Source organism: Saccostrea cucullata, unplaced genomic scaffold (assembly GCF_032062105.1).
Source record: "Saccostrea cucullata isolate Sc308-1 unplaced genomic scaffold, CSIRO_AGI_Scuc_v1 ctg2042, whole genome shotgun sequence".
NCBI lineage: Eukaryota > Metazoa > Mollusca > Bivalvia > Ostreida > Ostreidae > Saccostrea > Saccostrea cuccullata.
This window is the reverse complement of record NW_026926591.1, coordinates 15,686-41,037: the sequence shown is the minus strand read 5'-3', so window position 1 is coordinate 41,037 and position 25,352 is coordinate 15,686. Positions and strand designations below refer to the sequence as shown.

At 33.0% G+C, this 25,352-nt stretch overlaps 1 protein-coding gene and 1 long non-coding RNA gene across 2 annotated transcripts; both read right to left on the bottom strand.

Annotated features, from left to right (window-relative positions):
* Positions 1–2,556: 2,556 nt before the first annotated feature.
* On the bottom strand, positions 2,557–10,587 carry LOC134272162 (multiple epidermal growth factor-like domains protein 11). Its single transcript, XM_062754415.1, has 10 exons — positions 10,584–10,587; positions 5,902–6,132; positions 5,474–5,728; positions 5,236–5,370; positions 4,711–4,848; positions 4,273–4,413; positions 3,979–4,116; positions 3,343–3,483; positions 2,955–3,060; positions 2,557–2,779 (listed from the first exon to the last, which is right to left on the bottom strand). The coding sequence occupies exons 1-10, from the start codon at positions 10,585–10,587 to the stop codon at positions 2,632–2,634; spliced, it is 1,437 nt and encodes a 478-aa protein (XP_062610399.1). The 3' UTR covers positions 2,557–2,631.
* Positions 10,588–17,859: 7,272 nt separating this feature from the next.
* LOC134272163 (uncharacterized) lies at positions 17,860–23,518 on the bottom strand. The gene is made up of 4 exons (XR_009993141.1): positions 23,468–23,518; positions 20,113–20,250; positions 18,638–18,775; positions 17,860–17,979 (listed from the first exon to the last, which is right to left on the bottom strand). It is a non-coding gene; the product is annotated as an uncharacterized LOC134272163 (long non-coding RNA).
* Between the last annotated feature and the right edge of the window lie 1,834 nt (positions 23,519–25,352).

Below are 25,352 nucleotides of genomic sequence, written 5' to 3'. Positions count from 1 at the left end.
TTCGTCTTTAACGACAACGCTTGATAAAAAATCTTCCCTGTTTCATTACGAGTATTTATAGATAGTGTGTTTACATCATTTTTCAATCTGAGAAAAATAAAAAAACGATCGTATATTTACATTAATTTACCTTGATCATATAAAACCTGTAATTAAAGTTCATTGTGAAATCAAGTGATGTGCAGAATAAAAGACAAAGCAAATTTACGTGATATTACTAAAAGATATTTACATACAAGGCTAAATAGATGCAATTTATCAAGCAAAAGAAAGGCAAAGCATTTCCAATGTTAACCCGTTGGGCTAAGAGTTTAATGTTGTAACTCCCAAGATTTTCCGCATTGCATGTTCTGTTCGGTCATCAAAAAAAAAAAAAAACTCGGACTTCAAGATTCGATTTTGGGACGGATTAAACATTACCCCCAATTTAGGCTTGGTTATGACCGTTAAGAAATCGTTACTTATGTTTTTACTAAAACAAAAGACTTCTCTTCTTTATACACAACCATTTCCCATGATAAATTGAAGCCCAGACATTTGGATATCATTGACAGCTTTTTTTGTGATAAAAATGGAACTCATAAATTTACTTACCTTGTCATTGGTCATTTGCAAAATTATTTTGTAAAAAACATTTTGATTGTGCACACAAGTACTCTGAAGTTGACTTCAAAAAGATGCATGAGTTTCCCATAGTCAATATCTTTTTTTTTTTGGGGGGGGGGGACAAGTCTTCCAACAATCTATTGAAATTTCCATGGATACCAATTGCACCAGTATTTAGCTAGCCTATTTTTGTATTCATATGAAACAGAATTTGTGCAGAATTTTATTCGTGAAAAGATGAAAACACATGCTGTGGCCTCCAAATCTACAATTAGATATTTCGACATCGGATTGTTAATTAACAATGAAAATTCACATTCTTATGTCGATTCGATATACCCTAATGATCCTGAGATAAAAGATACCACATATTCTGAAATACATATGTTTCACATTTGGATATTTACTTGGAAACGATGTCAATGGTAATCCAACAACAAAGCCTTATAATATAATGAACTTCACGATTTTAACGTTTTTATCATCAACTTCCCTTACTTATGCAACAATACACCTTCATCACCTGCATACAGAGTTTATATATCTCTATTTGTTTGATACGCAAGAAATGTATGAATTATTTCTAAACAAGGTAAATTATCGACAAAAAGTTGATGAAATAAGAATATCAGCAGTCTTGTTTAAAGTCAAACATTTTTTGTAAGTTATATGATGGATACAACGACCTTTCCAGCAAATACAATTTATTATGATCAAGTCCAATGCTGAATAACGATTTTCATACTTACTTTTAGCCCATTATTTATACACAGAATTGACGACAGTTCTTTTTGACAAGGAACACACGACGGGGACGAGTGACCGGTCAGCGAGTGTTGCTCACTTTAACATCCCTTATAAACATGTGAACAAGGGTGAACAACAATAATGTATTCAGAAATTGAATTTCATGTAAGGAAAAAAATAACCGAAGACTTCTTTTTTAATGGCACCTCAAGCTTACTTTTGGTTATCAATCTACTAGTAGATATTCCAGGAAGTGTTTTATTATTTTTAACAAGGCTTGCATCTTAGTGCAGAGAAACAAAATATAAATGTTAAAAACTGGGGAAAACACATGAACTATTTACATTCAGCTGCACATTTTGTCCTATACTTTGCATGTAAGGCAACAGAGCAAATAAGGGTCGTTTTCAAGCCAACACCTAGTGTGAAACGGGACTTCGATTTATACGATCTGATCTGAAGGATTCTTTCTTCCAAGAAAGTCAAATGACAAGGGATACACATGCTATAAAGAAAAGACTTGCCCTAGAAATTTCAAATACTCTGTAGTGAAAAAAACTTCACTTATAAGGATGTTATGTAAAATCCCATATTAAACGAAAAAAAATACGCTCTTTCGGTAGACTCAATACATTTCTTGTGTTGTCTATATTGGATTGCCAGTAAAAAAGAATAATAGTCTGAAGGTTATGTTCAAAGATCATAAGGTTGTTATTCTTTATATTTTACAAGAGTCGTGGTGCGGAGCTCTATTTGTCCAAGGAATTTAGATCTAAAATACCTTTTTACTACATGATTAAATGTGTTCAAACAGACAAATGGTGCCTCTATTTAACATGAAAATGCAAATTGGTCTTGTATATTATGTTAATTTATATTATACTTCTGTTGGGTTTATGAAAGAATAAACATGTTTTTGTTGCTTTTTTCCTTGAGAATAACTGTAAACCAACGTTTACCCACAGCGACTTTTTTTCGCCATTTACCAAGGGTAAATTACTTCGTCACGATTATTTTCGCGATCAAACCTGATTGGACCTATGTTTATAGACACAGAGACTTTAAAGACTGGTTCTGCGAGAAATATTCGTGATTACGATGCTCTTGAGAACCTCGAGAAAATTTCTCGCTCGAGAATAAAAGTTGGTTTACATTATATTACCTAATGTTTTTAGTTAAAGATTTCACACCATTGATACAATCTTCTTTATGATATTTTATAATCGTTCAGCTGTTCAGACAGTTCAGAAAATTCCGAACGAAAACAGATCAATTTCTTTATAAGTTTTTGTAGATCACCCCAAGTTCTTGATATTCCATATTCGATGTACAATTTATCGAGTCATAATTTTCCTCCACAGTGCTTAAACGGTTTGACTTGCTACCTGAGTTGTTTTTTATTGTTTGAAGCTCCCTGTTTTTGCCCCTGAAAAAAAATTATTTAAATTGCTGAATGCATACTGTAGATAACAAATTGATTTACTGATTTTTTGTTTTGCAGTAAATATTTACAACTCAAATCGCGATTATAACAAGAATCCTTTGATAATCAAATATTTTTTTTTCTGAATTAAAAACACATTAATTGGGTTATGTATTACCTCGTGCGAATGATGTAAACTACTAGAACCGCAATAACTGTAATACATATGCAGAGAAAGGTGCTGACTATGTAGAGGGCAGTATTCCCTCCAGTTGTTTCTTTCACTATAAACATGATAAACAAGATCTTTTCAAATTAATAAGTAATTAATTGATGTAGTCCAACTGTTCATGTACATTTGAGACTTTGGACTTACTTGTATTACCCACGAATGATTTTCTTTTCTTTTCGAAAGGAAGAATGAAAATGATAACAATCCTGATAAGGCAGACTTGTTACATTCTTTTTATAAAAATATACGTTATATTTCACTGCTAATGGGTTTATCTGTCTACCACACGAACCTGTCACTTTAAAAAGTACAGGCTGATATCACATAGTCTTACCCTCTAGACAATCCAGTCCCATCCATCCACTTTTACAGCCCTGTTTACAGGCTCCGGTCACGTGATCACAAATACCTGACACGGAACAAAATGCACTACACTTTTGTTTACAGCCAATACCATACATTCCTGGTCCACAAGCTATTGAAATAAAAGGTTTAATTCAAATTATAGTTATAGGTCTAGATCTTGTAATATTGCTCATATAGTTTCGACTGATGACTTTTTGATTTGCAATTTATCATCAGATAAATATTCCAACACGCAAATTACACTTGGTATACTATTTTTAAGGGAAAACACCGGCAGAGTATGAAAGATAATCTCATAACCAGAATTTAAGTGTGAACCCGCTTTGTAGAAATATAGATCCAAATGTTATGAACAAATACAACAGCAGCTGTTGAACTACGATAACTGTAGGCTATACTTGTTGGAACATTCATGTTGATTATGAAAGTTGAAATATAAAATTCAATGATTCAATCGCGTTATCAATGCAGATCGAGAAATTGATTAAGTTAAATTGATTCATTGATACTTCTAATGGAAGATAATTGGAATCAACCTTTCTAATTTTATAAAACTATTATCTTATTTTAAAAACACAATTTCAAGTTTTGTTATTGTAAGTACCTTCGGTACATGCATCACCAGTATACCCAGAGTCACACCCAGAGAGACAAGTTCCATTAACATAGTGACACTGAGATCCATCCCGGCAATGTCCACACTGCTTACTACATTCTACCCCAAACATGTTGGAATCACACTCTACAAATTCATTAACAATGAAAAAGATGCTTTATTATATCTCTCTCTCTCTCTCTCTCTCTCTCTCTCTCTCTCTCTCTCTCTCTCTCTCTCTCTCTCTCTCTCTCTGCCTTAAAAATTGAGGATAAATTTAAATCTTCAGAAATGTGTTCATACCGTGTTCGCAGTCTTGTTCTCTCCAACCTGTTTTACATCCTCCTTGGCAAGCTCCAGACTTTGAGTCACATCTTTTTGTATTTAGACAGTTTATACTGCAAGTTCTTTCACAATTTCGTCCATATAATCCAACTGGGCAGACTTACATATCAAGAAAAAGAGATAAAATGCGGATTTTAAAAGGAAAAATCCATCAGTAATGGAATGTTCAAATCTAAAATACTTCAAATATGAATTACCCAAGGATATGGATAGCAAATTCACTTATACATATAAAATCATTGTTATAGACATAAAGTATTCAGATTATAAGTTATGATTAAATCTATGAGACTGTATATTTTTAGGCGGATGCGCATCTGTGAAATAGGTGAATACATGTAATTGTGGAGTTAGATTATTGAACATAGAAAAAAAAACTATATAAATTGTATTTACGTCGATCACATTTTTCTCCAAAAAATCCTGCATCATAACCATTCAAACAAGATCCATTAACATGATGACATTCTTCAAAGTTCAGACAATCTCCACAAAGGCTGATGCAATTTTCCCCATAATATCTATCATTGCATTCTAGAGAGAAAAAATATATGTATTGAACATACATGTAAGCTAGCAACACTGAAGTATATTTGTAATCAGAGAGAGAGAGAGAGAGACAGACAGACAGAGAAGGAGAGAGACAGATAGCGCTTGCCATATTAATTTTCATATACATTTTCAAAAATTGTCTTTACTGTATAATATTGTAGAATTTCAGAATTATTCTAATTTGTTTTATTGGTTATATGTTACAAAATGACGTATCCTCGTTAATTTATGACATCACTATGCTCCAAAAGTCTAAGTCCCTATTAGAATTTTTTCCTCTACTGCAATGTATTGCAACCCTATCATGTAGTTTAATATCAATTGTCTTAGTGTATATTTCATAAAAATTCTATTCCATTTATCCCTTACTTAAATCACATTGGGATCCCTTGAACCCCGGTTTACAATCCTGACAAGCACCTGTTTCAATGTTGCAGAAAGGATGTTGACAATTGCTAGGACATGTACTGGAACAGTTTGGCGCATAAAAGCCTACATTGCATCCTTTTCATAAAAAAGAAAACAAAGATTCTTATTAAAAGACTTATTTTCCTACAATACAAGTCACTCCCTTATGAATGCCACTTGAGAAGAAAAAGGAACATACCAAAAACTTCCACTTCACACAGTTCATTTAATGCGTCCTTTGAAAATTGATAAGCGTATTGTGAACTCTGTGGTCTCTCATTATAGTAGATGACATATTGTCCGTGTACAGGACAACTTATGTTAATAACAGCAGGTATTGTGGATCTGTTGTAGATTGTATCGTGGAAGCAGAGATGACCACCGAGTCTGTTTGTTGTGTTTGATACATAAAGATAGAATCCAAGAAATCTAGCGGTGAAGCCATTCGAGTTGTCTAAAATAAAACTTTTATAGATCAGAAAAATCCGAAATACTTGATGTATGGATTTTCCAAATGTGCTAAAACAAGCATGCAAGTATGTAACTTAAAGATACGAGATATTTGAAAAATATAACACATAAAAACAGAGATCAATATGTGTTATATAAAAGATGTTGTCTTTTTACCCCATGCTGCATTTCCAGTCCTATAATAAATCCGGATATGGTGTATGCTGGAGACTGATCCCAAATTTACCCACCACGTAGCAGATTTCTGTGAATGGTTTGATATTGCACATTGTCCTCCAAAAGCCCTGAGATCTGTCTTAAGTCCATCAACAGCGTTACCGGAATGAAATGTTTTATTAAGAATATACGGCTTTGCTTGCCATGTTTGTTTATTCAGGGCCAAATTTTCTAGAAAAAAAGAAAATGAACATTTATCAATATACACAATCTACTTTTAAGTTTGCCTGTAATAAAAATAAAATAATCCAATAAAAAAGAAAAATATAACATTAAACACTTCTGTAAAACTTTGACAAGGGCTATGAACATTTTCAAGAAGAAGGATATGGAGATAACGAACAGTATTCAATCTCAACGCCATTAAACAATATACAAAATAAAAGCAGAGCAAACACGGACCTCTGAAACATCAGAGGTGGGATCAGGTGCCATGGAGGAGTGAGCATCCCCTGCCGACCGGTCACACCCGCCGTGTGCTCGTTGTCATGATCAGGAAATAACGGAAAAAATCTGTCGTCAATTCAGTGTACAAATAATGGACTAACAATTGGTATGAAAAACGTCAGTCAGCATATGACTCAATGATAAATTGTATTTGCTAACAAGGTCATTGTATCGACCATAGAATTTACGAAATGATGACTTTAAACGAGACTGTTCATATTCTTGTTTCATCAACTTGCTTGTTAATAATTTACCTCGTTTAAGAAATTGTTCATACGTAGAGCACGCTCTTGCGTATCGAATCAACTGAGATATATATACTCCGTATGCAGGTGATGAAGGTATATTGCTGCATAAGTAAGGGAAGTTGACGATAGACAAGTTAAAGTCATCACGTTTATCATATAGCTTGGTTGTTAGATTACCATTAGTGTCTTTTTCAAGTAAAATATCCAAGTATGAAGCAGAAGTGTCGGACTCTGTGGTATCGTTTATCTCAAGCTCACCAGGATAAATCGTATCGACGTAGGAATGGAAATTATCATTATTAATTGACAATACGTCGTCGATATATCTAAATGTCGAGTTGAAGGCCACAGCAAGTGTTTTCTTCTTTTCACGCATAAGATTTTGTATAAATTCTGCTTCATATGTAAATAAAAATAAGTCTGCTAATAACGGGGCGCAATTTGTACCCATGGGAATTCCAATATATAGATTGTTGGAATACCTGGTCTCCGAAAACCACATAGATATTGTCAATCAGAAACTCAAGCATCTTCTTGATGTCAACTTCAGAGTACTTATGTGTGCAATCAGAATCTGTTTTAACAAAATAATTTTTCAAATGAACAATGACGAGGTAAGTAAATTTACGAGTTCCATTTTTGTTGAAGAAGCAGCTGTCAATGATATCAAAAAGCCTGGATTTTAATTTGTCGTGGGGAATCGTTGTGTATAAAGTTGAAAAGTCGTAAGTTTTTAAGCTGTTGATTTTTGTGAAGTCTTGTGATTTCAAATTGTCCAAAAGTTCTTTAGAATTTTTAAGTATCCACATCTGATTTACACCACTTCTTGAGTATATAGTTGCACAGTACTCTTGAAGTTTTTCCTTCACTACTGTCATTATTTTAGTGAGAAGTAACGAAAGAGGCTTGGTTGAACATTTACTGGAACCTGCAATGTATCTTTGGAAATGGAAATGCATTTTTTTTTAATTATTAAAGAAAACAAATATTTAGAATAAAAATTAATCTTGGACTTATTGACCACATTTACTAGATTCTTGAAAAGCAATGTTTTGCTTTAATCATATCATACCAGTTCCAATTTGTCATTAGAAATACTTCAAATGAACCAAAACTCATGGAATTCCAACAAAAAGAAGATATTTTTCTTGATTTGCAGAATTGTTAAATCATGTACTGATTAATGCGAACTGAAAATGGCAATAGCGAGTGACAAAACAAAAGTGTAACATCTTGACTCTTCCCTGTACTTGAGTAACGAAAGATTACTTTGTTGATTAGAGAATTAATCAGATGTCTTTTATAAACACTAATGCCCAGACATGGCAACTAATGGCGACTTGGTTAAAGTTTCTCAATTTCTAGTCAATATCTTAGGTCAAGTTCAAGGATATAAAAATTAAGTTAAGACCTGCCTCAACGAAAATACATAGAAAACAGGAAAGTAACAGCATCAACACAGGCTAGGGTTTTTTAAAGGTTGTCAAAGGGTAGATAATAAGGGATGGCCTTGTCAGGAAAACAAATACATGTCATTATTTTTTAAAAGTTTATTCTAGGTATTTAATTCGCCACCTGTGTACTCTTTGTGACAAGACCTTGTCATAATTATAAATATAATTGACCTTGACTCAAAGATTTAACCCACTTCTAAAAGTTACGCAGGGGGGATAAGGAAGCATACAAAATATTCTACCTTGACTAAATCAGTGCTACATTATGACGTCATAGTAGGCGAGATGACGTAAATTTTAGAACACAAGTTGTAATATTGGTATTTAGAGATGTAATTTAACTCTAGAAAATGAATAGATACGTGAAAACACTTACAAAAATAAAATGTTCTTATTTCGTTATGATGTATTCTAAAAATCTAACACCGATGACGTCATATGTGTACATCAAGTAGCTTGGGAATTGATCGGGAATTGATCATGTCGTGTAAAGGGAATTTGGCTATGACGGCATGAACAAAGATACGTAAAATGGAGTTTAAAAGCAAATATCGTGAATATCTTGTGAAATTCATATGGAGTTCAGTTAATAAAACAGGTATGCTAATTTATATTTATCGATTATATTCTCTTTCGAAGACAGTCAGCTTTATACGTATCCCGGTCGGCCTTTCCTCTGTCAATTGTGACAAAAATAATGCAACAGAACAACAATAAGCTGTATATTTCAAATCATAAAATTTGTACAGATGGAAAGCTTGCATCCCAATATACTTGGAAAGTGCTGCTAGAATCCCGAGTTAAGCATGGTTTTACGAAAAATCTCGGTTCATATGTAAAAAATTCAAAACATTGGGTAAGGTTTCGTGCAAGTGTGTGGAATAATTATTTTACTGACGGGACAGTGGGATTCTAGCAGCACTTTATAGGCAAAATAGATGTTTTTCGACTACATTATTTACTCAAAGAAATTATTAAACTCTGGGGTATTGTTGTTCTGGTTGCTTTTTTATTAAGGAAAATTTGGCTATAAATAGAAGTCACGTGATGCCGTGTTGGTGCTGCACGTCGTTGCGTTAGACACTCTTTTATCTTAATGCAATAGATAATAATACTTTACGCTTATCAGCGGTTTTGGTAAATTTTCTTTAAAAAGTCTTAATTTCCCGAAAAATGACTTATATGCTTCCTTAACATACCCGCGTAATACTTTGACCATGAATTTTGAGGGTAAGTACTAGAGCTCTCATATTTCAAATGTTTATTTCTTTTGACGTCACCTCAAATAGGACCTATTGAAATTTTTGTATCCAAGCGTCTTAATAAATCTTGTGTCTCAAAATCATATTTTCATCACAAAATTTACAGTCGCAAACGGTAGCAAAATGTAGAATATAAAGAAAAAAAAATAGTAAAAATCAGACATACCGTATTCAAAAGAAAACTGGGTGATGCTCAAAATTAGGCAAAATTGCAAAAACGAAACCGATGAATCATATAAGTTGTCCATGTTTTCTTGCATTAACCATGAGTTTACATAATCACAGTTTTTTTTTTAAAAAACAAATCAATAACCGCATTTGAATATTTAAAAAGGGAAAAGGAAATTATCCTCTTACAATACGGAGTGCAAACGAATCACCGATGTTGTTTTTTTTAACGAAAGCTCTAGTACATGCTTTTCATTATACAATTGTATAACTTTTTTATATCCTATAATTGTTGAAAATGCATCAAATAGAGAAGGAAGTTTTCTTGTCCTGTTTGAAATCAGCTGACAAATTATATATATTTTTTAAAAGTATACATATTATCCTATTCTTAAATTGCGTTGTTTACGCACGGTTAACCCATCATTCATTTATCACGGTCAGGTAATACCTCATGCCTCGAAAACTCCGTAAAACAGTAGGAATAGATGTACAACACAACCATTGATATTCGCTCTTATGTGTTGCTTTTTTTTATTAAAATTCTTATATTTTCAAATACATTTTTTTATTTCTCTGAGACAATCCGATATCATTTACAGTGTTACGTAGAAATACATAATGCCACAATGTGTAAATGAAACGTACTCAAGAAGAATATAGATAAAGTTCAACTGAAACCATCAGAACAATCAATAAAATGAACTCATAAAAGTGTCTCGAATGTTGTTTAAGTGAATTATCATCGTAAGTACAAGTATTGTTCAGAATGATTCGACTTTCACCATATTAACTGTAACAACAACGCTTCCAAAATAAAAGTAGACCGACAACACGCTTGATTTCCTCTGGTTTGTTCAAAGATGAGAGAAAATATGAAATATGAATTTGACACTAAAAGGCAATAGTCTTACACTTAATTCCACGGCTTTTTACTATTACAACGCTACCTGTGTGAAGAAGATGTTATGTTATCAACTGATCAGGCTCAAGGTCTTATCTCGGGCTCGACCTCGTAAATTTTGAAATCAGGCGGTTCAAACCCATTCTGGGTTCAAACCTGAACAGTGTTGCATCCGAGTTGCATCATGATCACGTTGAATGGATGATAAATCTTATGTGTAGTAATCCAAAGGATATATTTGACATTTCTAAGTGTGTGACTCCACCAGGGGTACATGTATCTTCTTCATTTCCACCTCGGAAAAAGAATAACATCAGTGGACAGTTTCAAATGGAAACTGTGTGAAAAGTGGATTTCAATATTTTTGGAATGATTTATTGCCTCAAGACATGTTCTTGATGATAATAAAAAGTGTCGTACTTTTATCATCTCCGTAAGTTCATAAACCAAGCAAATACCTTTATTTACCGGTATTGACATTTAACGTTTACTAATTGTTATTTGGATTTGCATTTGATCATTTGATATTTTAATTCATAAAACAGTTTTACAGATTATTAGTTTACCGGGGATGTTTGTTTTCTTCTAAATACTTTGAATAAGAATATTATTAAATGATGCCAGTAGAATAATGTTTTTGTGATGAATATATTTTCAAATCGCTGGTCATTGGTTATTTAGATAACATGTTTAAATAAGCCAATGAAAACCTAGCATTATTTGCTGAATAAATCCATTTAGTCATTTGGAAGCAACTTGGAAGTCATTTGGAATTTTCTAGAAATTTCTACAAGAAAAAAAATTGAGTTTTAATCATTTGGAAACACCTTGGAAGTCATTTGGAACCATTTGGAAAGTTGTTTCAATACTCTGATTCGGAAATTCCAAATGAAGAATTCCAAGCGATTTACTTGGAAATTCCAAATGCAACTTATGACTTCTACACACAGGTACGGAGAACTGATAGCTCTGAATTACTTATTTTTTGTAAGGTCGAGAATTTGAAATTAGCGATTCTTAAAAATAACACTTGTGATCTGACACTGTCATCAACAAAATATCCTCGTCTGGCAGTTCCGTTTTCGCCAGTTTTTTTTTTATTATTCAATTTCGAATTTCCATAATAATAATTCAATTAAAACAGATAAGAAGTGCCTGTTTATTATTTTTTTTTGTTTACTTAAGAGTAAATGTTCGGTTATGAGTGTAGTTCTGATTGAAAATAAATATCGATGCCGTGTAATTTTTTTCTTGAATCTGTTCTCGTCTTAATCAAAACACAATGAATCAATCCATAAAATTAAGATTGGAAGAATATCTTTGTAGTTAAGACAAGCAAGCACGAACTCTTTGCTTGACACTGATTGGCTTAAAAAACATGATTAGCTTTTTTGTGTTTTGGCGAGATGTTTCAGGCGTTAAACTTGTGTTTATTTTGTAAGATATTACGATATGGTATATGTCAAAAAATCGAACATCACGTACATGTAAGTTTGTTTCATTTATAATGGCTTAATCTAAGAGCAAGCGGTCTTAGTTTGAAACAGTAAAAGATTAAACGTAGAATATCGTTCTTTATAATTGGTATCTGCATCATGCTACTATCAATATTATATGGAAGACTGTTCTTAATTCAGATTTTTGCCCCGTGGGGATCCGGGTTAGAATAGGTCCTCAGTACCGCCTTGCTTGTCGTAAAAGGCGACTAAATTGGGCGGTCCTTCGGATGAGACCGTTTAAACCGAGGCCCCATATCACAGCAGGTGTGGCACGATAAAGATCCCTCCCTGCTCAAAGGCCTTAAGTGCCGAGCAAAGGCCTAAATTTGCATGCAGCCCTTCACCGGCAATGGTGACGTCTCCATATCAGTGAAATATTCTGGAGAGGGACTTTAAACAGTATACAATCAATCAATAATTCAGATTTTTCAATACTTTAAAGAATAAGTTTGTCTTACTTTTCATTAAAATGTCTTTAAATTTAAAGCTTGGATATATATTACATTGTACTTTAGAAAAATATTTATGTGAAAATTTACAAAATTGTCTCAAGAAAGAATTATTAAATCTGATTTGTTCAGATTGTTATATTTACGAAAGCTTAAAATATTTAAAGTAGGTCGCGGGTTCGCTTTTTTCATTAGTTTTGGTGCACAATTTCGAAAATTCGAGTGGTTGTTTTGAGCACATTAGTTTATGAGATCACTTACGCCACAAAGGCAATGTTACGTTGTTAAGTTGTACGAAACAAGTCTACTTGATTAATACAAAGTGAATGTTATTATATGTAAACGTCGTACATGTTTTAAAATAAATATTTCAGTCTAAATTCTGATGGGTTTATATGTAATGTCCTAGGATAATCAAATACAACATCAAATGAAAGGAATAAGTTATACGAGTAAGTGTTATTAAATTGCTTAAAGTCAATCAGACAGGGTCAGCGTAAAAGTTATGGTATGCAGAAAGAAAGTTTATAATTATTATTTGGTTACTATGATTTGAAATTGCGTGTAGTCCCTATGTTTTGCTGGATAACGAATTGTGAAGTGCATTTAAAAACCAAATTTATTCAAATACCTGGGCTGTAAGACCTATATGACACTGTAAACAATTTACAAGTATAATTCTTTTTTTATATTTAAAGCTAAATGGGAGAGTTTTACATTTTGTGTTTGTAATTTTGATACAGAGAACTCGAATTTAACAAATGTTTGAGAGTTCGGGCCATATACTAACTTGCCACTAATATAAAAAGAACACTGCAGTCTCCCCCCCTCCCCCACCCACCACTACCACTCTGCACACAACCCCACTTATTTCCGTATCGACGTGGTATATTTCCGTTTTCGAAAAATGTTATCAAATTTATGTGTTATGGCTGAAATCCTGTTGACCATGAATTTTCTAAACATACAGAAAGTCAGGAACTAATATTTTATCACTTGCGTCGCTGTTGCTGCATGTTAATTTTCATGCACGAACACTGTTTTAACGTTCATTCACACTTTGTGAACAGAATGTGAATTTCACAATACTAGTGAAAATAAGTTGTTGGTCATTCATATTTGTTTGACTAAAACCAAATTTTGCATCTATGTCACCTTTTAGATTTTGCATATTCCAAATGACAACATACTCATACTCGTGCTGTTAACGTGACTACGTTCAACTTATGACGTTGTAGACATAAATAACACCATAAACGCAACATTATTGCCTGACGTCACGACTGTATAAGGATTGATAATTGCTTGATCCGAAACTAATAGATCATACCCAGAGAGCTAGATTTTGTGCAAGCTGATTTACATTGGAAATCTTTTACCTGCATTTGAAAAGAAACTTTTTTTCAGGGCAACAGTGATTTTACTGATGCAAAATAATGCAGTATTTACTTTGTTTACTCTGTTTGCATGAAACAGATTATTCCATGTGGTTTACCCTTTCAACGTGTCCGTGTACCTTTTTTTCTGCATTTCTACACTACTGGATCAGTCCATTTATGTTCTACAAAAGGGGTGAATCGCTCAAATGTTACGAGTAAGCAATCTTCGCGCCTTTTCTTGGATTGTTCTATTGTATGAATGGGGGGTGCTAACTTCCATGGAATTAAATAAAGTTTGTTATTAAGGTCTTCCGTTTCCAACGGAAGACCTTCTACTGATTCTGTTGGTAAAGATTATTAAGGTCTTCCGTCTTTAGCGGAAGACCTTATTGTTTTTCTTAGGTTTCTTTTCCACTATTTTTATTATTATTGTTTTTTTTCTTACCGATTTTGTACGCGCGATTTCTCGAGAACGGCTCGATCGATTTTCATGAAACTTTCAGGTCTGATAGAACATCAAAAAATCTAGATATATATTTTTTTATTTTGATGACGTCACTTCCGGTTCGGAGTTTTCTGCGATTTAGTGATTTTTAGAGGGTCTCTTTGTCCGGCAGTTTTCTCAGAAAGCACTTAACACAGAAGCTTGAAATTTTTAGTGATGCTTAAAGCAACCTTTGGAGAAGTGCACTAAGTATATCACAACCACCGGAAGTACGAAGCGCCGACGCTCGCTATGGCCCGAAAATAGTCCTATCAAGAATTTCAAAATTTTAAGCACCTTTTCAACGATAACTTTTTACCTAGAAATATTTTGTTAAAGCATGTAGAACAAAAAAGGTGTATAATTTCAAGATCTTTCAAATGACATCTCGAAAAGATGGCTGGCCCCTAAATTAGGGGCCTGGAGGGGCCGAAAGTTTATCCTTTATATCTCAAAAAGTATTGAGAATTTGTGATACGTCAAATAAGCAAAGTTGTTCAAAATGTCAAGCTCAATTTATTAAAGTCGTCAAAATACGTCCGGCGTCGTCACTTCCGGTCAAACCGGAAGTAGTCGGAAAACGCGTATTTTTGCTGTTCTTGACAAGTTTTTTGATAACATATGTCTCTGGGACCTTGAAAATTAATTTTCCGTCCGACGTCGTCACTTCCGGTCAAACCGGAAGTAACAGAAAATGGCTTATTTTTGCAATAATTAACATGGTTTTAGAGAAATCAAACCATTTTTGGACGTTATTTTTCATTTTTGTTACAAATGAAAGCCACTTCCGGTCAAACATGACGGAAGACCTACTCGTTGCTTTGCAACGAGCTTTGCTCTAGTTATTCTTTTTTTTTCTTCTGCTTCCTAGACCGCAACTTTGAGGCCTCATATCTCGCTCATTTCTCAACGGATTTCGCTCAAATTTTTAGACGTTATAGATGTTAATAAACTCTATCAGAATGATGTCTAAAATTTCAAAAAGCCACTTCCGGTTTTGAGTTATTTCCCTTTAAAGGAAAATTTATAGGCTTTCGTTTCCAGACAAAGGCTCAGAGACGGCTGAAGCTGGAGCAAAAATTCTACTTATTTTAGATAATAGAAGGATTGAAGTTGTGCACATTGGTTTTTGTTTTTCGATTTCTGTATTCAAAATGGTGCTATATAGGGGTCAAAAATTAGAACGCTTAAAAGAACCAAAAATTACTCATATTTTTTTTTTATCTTCTAAACTAAAAATATTTTGTTAAAATGTACAGAACATAATTTGTGCAAAATTAGAAGATCTTTCAAATGATATGTCGAAAAAAGGGCTGACCCCTAAATTAAGGGACCTAGAGGGGCCAAAAGTTTTTTCCAGATATCTCAAAAAGTATTGAGAATTTGTTATGCATCAAAGAAGCAAAGTTGTTCAAAATATCAAGCTTTATCTAATGGGGTCAAAATACGTCCGGCGACGTCACTTCCGGTCTAACCGGAAGTAGTCAGAAAATGCATATTTTTGCCATTTTTGACAGGTTTTTGGGTAACATGTCTCACTAGAAGCTTAAATATTAATTTTCCGTCTGTCGTCGTCACTTCCGGTCAAACCGGAAGTACCAAAGAATGGCTTAATTTTGCTATACTTAACATAGATTTGGAGGATTAACCCATTTTTGGACTTCATTACTCTTTTTTTTTAAAATGAAAGTTACTTCGGGTCAAACAGGACGGAAGACCTACTCGTTGCTTTGCAACGAGCTCGGCTCTAGTTGTAACCTCCATTTTCTCATGATTTAGAAATTCTATCTACAAATTATATCTTATTCCTTAAAACAACATATGAATCGTATGTATCAGAATATGGACGTGCAAAACAAAAGAAATGATTTCTCTAATTTGTTTCATTCCATATTTTAATTGACTAGTCAAATCACCACAAACGATCGACGCAGTTCAACTCCAGCCGATTTGACGAAAGAAATTACCTGTGCGAAATCTTGGATTTCTTTTCCACAAAGGCCAAGATGTTGGTTTTACCTATTTCGTTCTCAAAAAATTATAGTACCCACGTTTCAGAAAAAAAAAGATCAATGAACGAACTACTACTGTTTACTTCATTGGAGAAAATGCTTTCCTACAACATATGTATTTAGTTATATCCATTCTCTAAAATGTTTACAATGAATGATTTGACAACAGATTTCAGGATAGGTGTAGCTTTGAATTTAGATCCAGGGATAGATCAATCTACTTGCAGAAAAGTCAATCGCATCATCTCGGGTCTTTTCGTCAGAGGTCGAAAAAAACTCGAATGTATCGACATCATCAGATGATAAAAAATTATACATTTTATGTTCATAGTAAAATCGGAGTTAGAAGTCCCTTCTATAGTATATTTTAGATAATATCATTACATTGAATAAAGTTAACTCGATATTCCACAGAAAATAGGTCTATATACATAATCCATGCTTCTATTTCAAAGTTTATGAAAAAGGGGGGGGTGTAATTGCGTTTGAATTAACAAAACATTTGTGGTATCCTTCCCTAGATAAGGACCGCGGAATGGGACCGATAAGATATCCATTCTGTTTACAACTCTTCAGAAAGCAGCAAAGGCATTGTTCTTTTACAAGTTAAATTATTAAATAACTTTACAAGGTTCTCAAATAAAAAGACATATTTCAAACACAAAAAAGTATTGCTCAAAATGTTTATCACTTCTCTTACAGATATTGATTGATTACGTCAGGCAAGCTTTTTGAAAAGCTTTTACTTGTAGCAATATAAGAGCAAAAATTCTAGCGAGAAGACATATTGATTTTATCATATCAATCGTTTTTATTTCACCTCGTCTTGACATTTTTATATTTTTGACTACGACCTTAAATAGTTATCCATAGTTTTTAAAAGAAACTATTTTCACAAAATTTGCGGAAAAAAGTCCTTTTCCCATATATTTCAATAGTAAAGCGTAAAAAAACTAAAAACTATACCGCGTTTACATTACAAATTTTACACATAAATATTTTTCTTATGTACCATGTAATATATATCCATGCTTTAGTGTAGTAAAGACCGCATTGAAATGCGACCGATAGAAATCAAGTTAAATGATGACTCTCTATAGATCAAATTAATAAACCCTAATGCATTATCAGCTTCCGGGTGATTTATCAATATACAAAAGCATTTCTATTCAATACATTTAATTAAAATTCAGAATTTTTCATTTGATCATATTTGTTTCATTAATATCTTATTTTCTGTGTGATCTTCACTGTAGTTCTGTACATTAATTTCTATAATTATTTTTTTTTCCTGATCACTGTTCACTCCTAATTCTTGATAATACGTTTTGGAAGTACAATCAACTGATTCTTGGTTTCCTCTCCATTACCCATACTCTGTGACCCTTTTACATTGTTCTTCTACTTTGCTTTTAATTCTCTGATCTCGACTCTAAAGCAAATAACGGGGAAAAATGTCATTCATTTTTGTGTTTTAATAGAAATATCTTATATATTGTGCTCTAAATTTCATGTATTTTTATATCAAAGGGAGCTTGATTTAAAGGGTATGAACAAATTAGATAGAGGTGGCATTTTTTTTTTACCTTAAGTTGATGACGTAGGTTATTTGACGCAAAAGCAAAGAAGAAGAAGAAAAACAACAATGGCAGAAACGACCATCTCACCGGCGTGAATGTAGGCTCTAAGGTTGTCTTCAAATATGCTTTCAACTATAAAAAAAAATCATTGAGTATTTTAAACATCATTTTTTCACTCTAATATAGAGATTTGAATTAATAATCTCATGTTAACCATTAATGTTTACCTTCTCTTTATGGACACACTGAAAACATATTCTTAGCACCCCAGCCAATAGCTGCATCTTTTATATTTTGGTTTAACCATAATTTTAGAGTATAGAGGGATATTAAACTGATTGTTTAAGGGTAGATTATTTCAAGATAAAGCTTTTTTTTTCAAATGTAATTATTTTATTCTTATATATTCTAGGAACATATCCTAGGATTAATCGATTTCATGGTAATCATTTAAATAAATCAAAATGTTAAAGTAAGGACTTTAGTAAATCTAAGTATCGGAGTTACGATATAATAGCAAATCAAAGTTCTCATAGTGACAAAGTTTTCACTTAAGGTAAAGATAAAGTAATCTATAGTATTTTTGTAAGGGGTGTTACGCAAAAATTCCACAGTGCCCAATGGCTCTCAGTGCCGATCAAAGGTCAATTTGAAACATTTCATAAGTATATGGTGACTTCTCAATGTAACTGAAATATTCATCAATCTGCGGCCTAAAAACATACAACCATTCAATCATTACATTGCTTTCCTTTCTTTAAAAAAGATAACTATATAAAAACATCAATACCTTCAGTACAAGTATCACCAAAATACCCTGGGCAACATCCTGATGGGCAAGTTCCAGTTATATGGTGGCATTGAGCTCCATCTCTGCAATTTCCACACATCTCCCAACAATTAATTCCAAACATATTGGAATTACATTCTGTAAATAATGATTTGATATTTTCGAAGACGAAACGTATGATCTCTCTCTCTCTCTCTCTCTCTCTCTCTCTCTCTCTCTCTCTCTCGCTTGTAAAAATTAAAGTATCGTAAGTCCTATGGTCGATACAATTACATTGTCAGAATACAAATTTTATCATAAAACTAAATACTTACGATCTTATACCAATTGTTCGGCCATTATATACTGTAGAAGCACAAATTTTCGAGGGGATAAAATTTCGTTGTTTTGTCATCTAGAATAGTTTCGTGGGGATTTAATTTCGTTGTTTTGAAAGTACCCCTATTCAATTTATAGTCATATAAAACTTCGTGTGAGATTTAATTTCGTTGATAATTGTTAACAACGAAATAAACGAAATTTAATCCCCCACGAATATTTTTGCTTTTACAGTATACTTTGAATTAAGTACGGATTTTTCCGTTATTTCCGATTATGATTGATCACGGTTGATAGGGAATGCGCACTCCTTCAAAACACTTGAACCGACCTTTGATTTCTTGGAGACTTCTGAGCTTAAAAACGGTTCTTTATCTCAATATATTTACATTTCCAATGTCTTTTGTTCGAAATAAATTACGAATTGTAAACTTAATTTATTTCTCTATAAATGCAATGTTCATCGATAGGTGTGTTAAGAAAACACTTAGGGAGCACGTGGAATAGCGTCCAATATAGAACATGTAAATATAAGGAATAAATGTCTGTTTTTGATTTCATGACTATTTCAATGGTGTGCCTTGTGTGATAATTTGCATAAAACCGAACGCGTTGATGTATAAAATTATCAAGTCAATCAATTGATCAAATAGACAAAACTGTATTCCTTAGACATTTCTCTTAACTATCATAAAGCATACAGTTATTGTATTTATCATCTATATTAATATTATACTCTTGAGAATTATGCATGTTGTTCAAAGGACTTATATGCTACTATGCATTTCAATATAACATTTGACTCTTTATATGCAATTAAATATGTATGTGTTTTGTTCAAAAATGTTAACTTAAAGATACTTTTTTCAGTCTGTGTTTTTGAAAAAAAGCCCAGTGATAACGGATCTCACATACTTTATTCAAATAGCACGCACCCAAGGCAAATTTCTTAGGTTAATGATCTCACTTACCAACTGTATTTCTAATTTTACATACCGAATTAAAAATTTACATACCCAACGAAAACCCTTTATGTTTTTAATTCAACTCTCACTTATTCTTTATTCAAATGCCAAAAGTGCCTACTTTAAAGTTCGTGTACCTTATTTAGAATACACTTTATTACGCAAATCGTTTCTAATTTAAATCCCACGTACCTATTTCACACCGATCACCATGATATCCAGGTTTACATCCATCACACGTACCCGTTACTATGTGGCAATTATCATTCCAACAATTGCTAGGACACGAAAGAGAACAGTTGGATCCATAGAAACCCGATTTACTGCATCCTGTGAAAAACATTAATCATATCTTAAAGTTTGTTTGTACACAATACAGCTTACTTTAAGTCTTATTTGTTTTTGCGTATATTTGAAAACATGGAATTTCGAATATACTTTTGGTATTTAAGCATGTTTTAAACCATTTAAAATATAACTGCTAAAAACAGAACGTCTTTCTGTACATCTAAATATTGCATCAATGCGGAAAATACAAAGAAAAGAAAATATTCACGTTTCATAGAATTTCTTTTTTTTTTTTACTTTGAAAAGTAAAAAAGTTTTTTTTTTCTTTTTTTTTTTTTTAGTTTTACAATCATAATGATTTTATTTCTTGCTTTCAAAATAAGCTTTAACAAGAGGCCCACGGGCCTTATAGGTCACCTGAGCATTATGCAACAATTTTCCAGTTATTGAATTTGATTCATGTTTTAAGCCAGATGCTATATGGCATTCACAATTTTGAAAGAGGCACTATTGATCCTCATAACAATACACTTAGCAGTTGCTTAGCTTGGTTACTGAATACCCATATGCAGGGTAGGGGAACAAAAATGCATTCCAACTAACCAGTAGTGCCCCTAACACTGAGACATAAACCCCTGACCCTATGTCCACACATTGCACAAATTTCAAAAAGGCACCCTTAATATCAAAAAATAAATAAATGTTTTATAAATACAAAAGAGCAGATTTCAAACAATAAATTCATTTTAAGTATATAAGTAGAGCCCCCATCCCACCCCTGACCCTGGGGCTTTGAAATTCACAATTCTGCAAGATTAGGGCCCTTGCTCATCATAACTATAAAGGTAGTTCATCTGCTTTATACCCAGAGACAAAGAAAAAAAATTTCTCAGATTTAATGTATTTTCATTATATAATCAATTAAGCCCCACCCCCCTAACACCAGAACCCCTGACCCCTTGGCCATAAGATTCATAATTTTAAAAGAGGCACTCTTGCTCATCATAAATATGTGCTTAGTTTATTTAAGGCCTAGGAGCAGAGAAGAAGATTTTCAAAGAATTCATGTATTTTCAATATATAATCAATAACACCAGAAACCCTGACCCTGGGACCATAAAATTCACAATTTTGGTAAATCACTCTTGCTCATCATAACTATGCACTTAGTTAGTTTATTTAATACCTAGGAGCAGAGAAGAAGATTTTCAAAGAATTCATGTATTTTTACTATATATAATCTATAGAGACCCGCCCTAACACCAGAACCCTTGGGCCATAAAATTCGCAATTTTGGTTGAGGCACTCTTGCTCATCATAACTATGCACTTAGTTGGTTTATTTAATACCTAGGAGCAGAGTAGAAGATTTTCAAAGAATTCATGTATTATCATTATATAATCAATAGAGCCCCCCCCCTAACACCAGAACCCTTGACCCTGGGGCCATAAAATTAAAAATTTCGTAGAGGCACTCATGCTCATCATAACTATGCACTTAGTTAGTATATTTAATACCCAAGGACAGAGAAGAAGATTTTCAAGGAAATCATGTATTTTCACTATATATAATCAATAGAGCCCCGCCCTAACACCAGAACCCCTAACTCTGGGGCAATAAAATTCACAATTTTGGTAGAGGCACTCTTGCTCATCATAACTATGTACTTAGTTGGTTTATTTAATACCCAGGAGTAGAGAAGAAGATTTCTAAAGAAATAATGCATTTTCACTACCTACTTATTTAGCCCTGCCCTAGCACTAGAACCCCTGACCCCAAGGCCATGAATTTCACAATGTTGGTAAAGGACTAAATGCTGATTACAATCATGCAAACAGTTTGACTGCTTGATGTCCAGGAGTAAAGAAGAACATTTTTAAAGATTGCATTAGTTTAAGTGGTTTTGGCCCCACCCCTCAGGCCCAAGGGGGACAGGGATCATGAAATTCACAATTTTTGTTCCTCTGTACCCATAGATGCTTTGTGCCAAATTTGGTTGAAATTGATTAAGTGGTTGCAGAGAAGAAGCTGAAAATGTTCAAATGTTAACACACGACGGACGACGAACGACGGACGACGACGGACGAAAACGGATAGCAATAGGTCACCTGAGTTTACTCAGGTGACCTAAAAATTTAAGAAACAAGTAATGGGGATACTAAAACAATAAATATCTTTACACAGGGTGTAAATAAATGCATAAAAATAAAATGAGCTGACACTCTATCAAAAGCTGTTTTCCTCCTTTATCTTATGTTCTAGATTTCTAAATAAAATCGTATAAAAATAATATGATTGGAAAAGAAAGTGATCTACTACAATTAATCAGGATTCATTTAATATTTAAGTACAAAATAAAATAATGCCTTGAAGAAAAAATTGGAGAAAATTTTTTTAAGTAATATCCATACATGGATTGCACAGAATGAATTATTTAAGAAAAATCAATTTATTTAATTAAATATTCTCAACTTTCTAGCAAAACACACAGACTAATTTACACCCCATAAAAATAAAGTAAGATGGCTATTATAACCCCGAGTTGTCAGCGTTAGTCAACTCTTCAAGATGTCACAAAGTTAACTTGAGTAATCAACAATGGTTAACTCTTTACTTGCATAAAATTACCAAATTATTAGTATTCAACTGATGGTCAACTCAGTGAAAAGCAGTCGACTGACGTCACCTCAAAATTAAACACAAAACAGGCGAATGCTACATTCGATTCCTAGTGGTTACCCGCTTTTGCATATTCAATTGACAAATGAGTAATCAAGGTTGAGTTCCAATTGACAACTAGTTGACTGCAGCTGTTTTATACGTTTTCGTATGAGTAGTTCGATTTTTAAAATTTTTTTGAAGCTTGATATCTTTTTTTGATTTTTTCAATAATTTTTTTTTCACGTGTTGAAAATTTTGCGAAAAAAGGTAGATTTATACAGTTTTTTTTATTTTGCAGATCTTTTTTACGATTTGAGATTTTTTTTCAAAAATAGTAATATTTTATGTCACATAATATTTGACATAAATTCTGTGTATTCTATATTTTGCGAAATAAAAATGATCGCAGAAAAAGCAAAAATAGATCATTACGAAAAAAGGACATAAGGTATATCAGCCTTACCTTGTTTGCAATCCTTCTCTTTGTAATCCAATTGATAAGCAACTAGCATTATTTTACAATTATGAATATATTGAAAAGAAATACAGTTCACACTATTGATACATGAGTATATATTGATTATAGAAAATACATTACCGTATCCATATGAATGTACAATTGCGAAAATGAAAACAACCTGATGCATTACTGAAAAGAAATTAAAGGAACTAGGAAGTTTTCTTCACTTAACAAATTACGAAATTTGGTGACAGACGTTAAAATATTTCGGTTGATAGGATGGTTTATTTTTTTAAGTACGGATAAATCTAGCTCTAATAGAACGACTTTTTCCTAATATGAAGAGGAATACAAATATTGAGTAATTTTAAAATATTTCTAACCGTCTTAGCAACATTTCTTTGTAAATTAAAAAAAACCAAACAGGTACATGTAGGGGAAGGGTACATCTAATTCTTGTGTAAAAGTTTCTTTTTTTTGTAAACTTAACAAAACAGGTACATGTAGGGGGGGTTATATTTAATTCTTGTGTAAAACCTTTTTTCAGATGAATATATGTAGTCATGCAGCTTTTTTTTTTACTGCAGCAGGGTGATCCAGTCCCTTCCTGTAGCACTCATAATACTGCTTTTATGTAAAAAACAATTAAGACGCCTCGATGATTTAGTCGAATCGTTTATTTTCATGTTAGAAACATATGGCGATAACGAATACTAATCAAGTTCAAAAGTCCATCAAGCAAATAAAAATAAGAGCAGAGCAAACACAGAACTCGCCATCAAAGGGGGGAATAGGTGTCATTCAGGAATGAGCATCCCATGCCAACTAATCACATCGGCCATGTGATGATCGGGAAAATTGGTTGTCAATTCCGAGTATTAATAATGCACTAACGATGTAACGTAGTATGAAAAATGTCATTCAGCATTTTACCCAATGATAAATTGTATTTGATAACAAGTTCATTGTATCAACCATAGAACAAAATTATGACTTAAAACTAGAATGCGGATATTCTTGTTGCATCAACTTGTTTCTCAATAATTAACCTCGTTTCAATTAGTTTTAAAGGAAGAGCATTTCCTTGCGTATAGAATCAACATAAAATTATAAGATTCTTATGCATGTGATGAAGGTATATTGCGGCATAAGTAAGAGAAGTTGAAGATTGAAACCCCCCTGCAAATTTAAACATATTTTTGACGGTTTAAAAAGAATCATTAAGAAAAAAAAATGTGTCCTGGAATATACAAATGCAAGTTTTGTGTCGAGCTATTTTTAATCAGTCGGTCGGAGTGGGCATCCAAATGATTTTTAATGATGGACTTGTATTTATTTTATTGTCCCCCTGTTATTTATGCTATCAGTGACAGAGGACCAGCTAATCACTTGATACGATCGAATAATCTTTCAATTAGTATAAGTTGCTGTAAAGTTGCATACTAAAAATACGTGCGTAACCATCGGGGCATAAAGCAAAATGAAATAGAACTGAAGCCCATATATTTGTCTTAAAAGATAATTGATCTATTGTACATTGTTTAACGTCCCTCTCGAGTATTTTTCACTCATATGGAGACGCCACCACTTGCCGATGGGGATCTTCAAATTTCGTCCAATACTCGGCAATTGAGCAGGGAGGGAATTTTTTTTTCGTTCCAGCACCTACTATGACATGGGGCCTTGTATTATACGGTCTCATCCGAAGGACCGGTCTGCACACACCACTGTGGGATTCGAACCCGCGACGTAAGGATTGACTCATTACTTTGCAATTCTAGAGCAGACGCTCTGACCACTGAGCCACGCGGTAACGTCAAATAAGGCCGCACTGAAACTTTTAACGACTTACTTTTTTGTAGAAAAACTAATGAAATTTTTGAAATATTGTGTTTCAGACATATGTATTCAATTGATAATTACATTAAAAAATTCGATCCTTTAATTGTAAAATAACGGAGATTAATGCAATGCAATGATTAAAAAAAATATATGCACATTCCTTAATCTAATGAAAACAGTG

Bases quoted from the DNA above. Each gene is read 5' to 3' on its own strand.
- LOC134272162 (XM_062754415.1), bottom strand. The intron at 5,371-5,473 runs GTATGTTCCTTT...TTTTATGAAAAG, and splicing joins GTGTGAAGTGGAAGTTTTTG to GATGCAATGTAGGCTTTTAT. The intron at 3,061-3,342 runs GTAAGACTATGT...TCATGTTTATAG, and splicing joins GGGACTGGATTGTCTAGAGG to TGAAAGAAACAACTGGAGGG.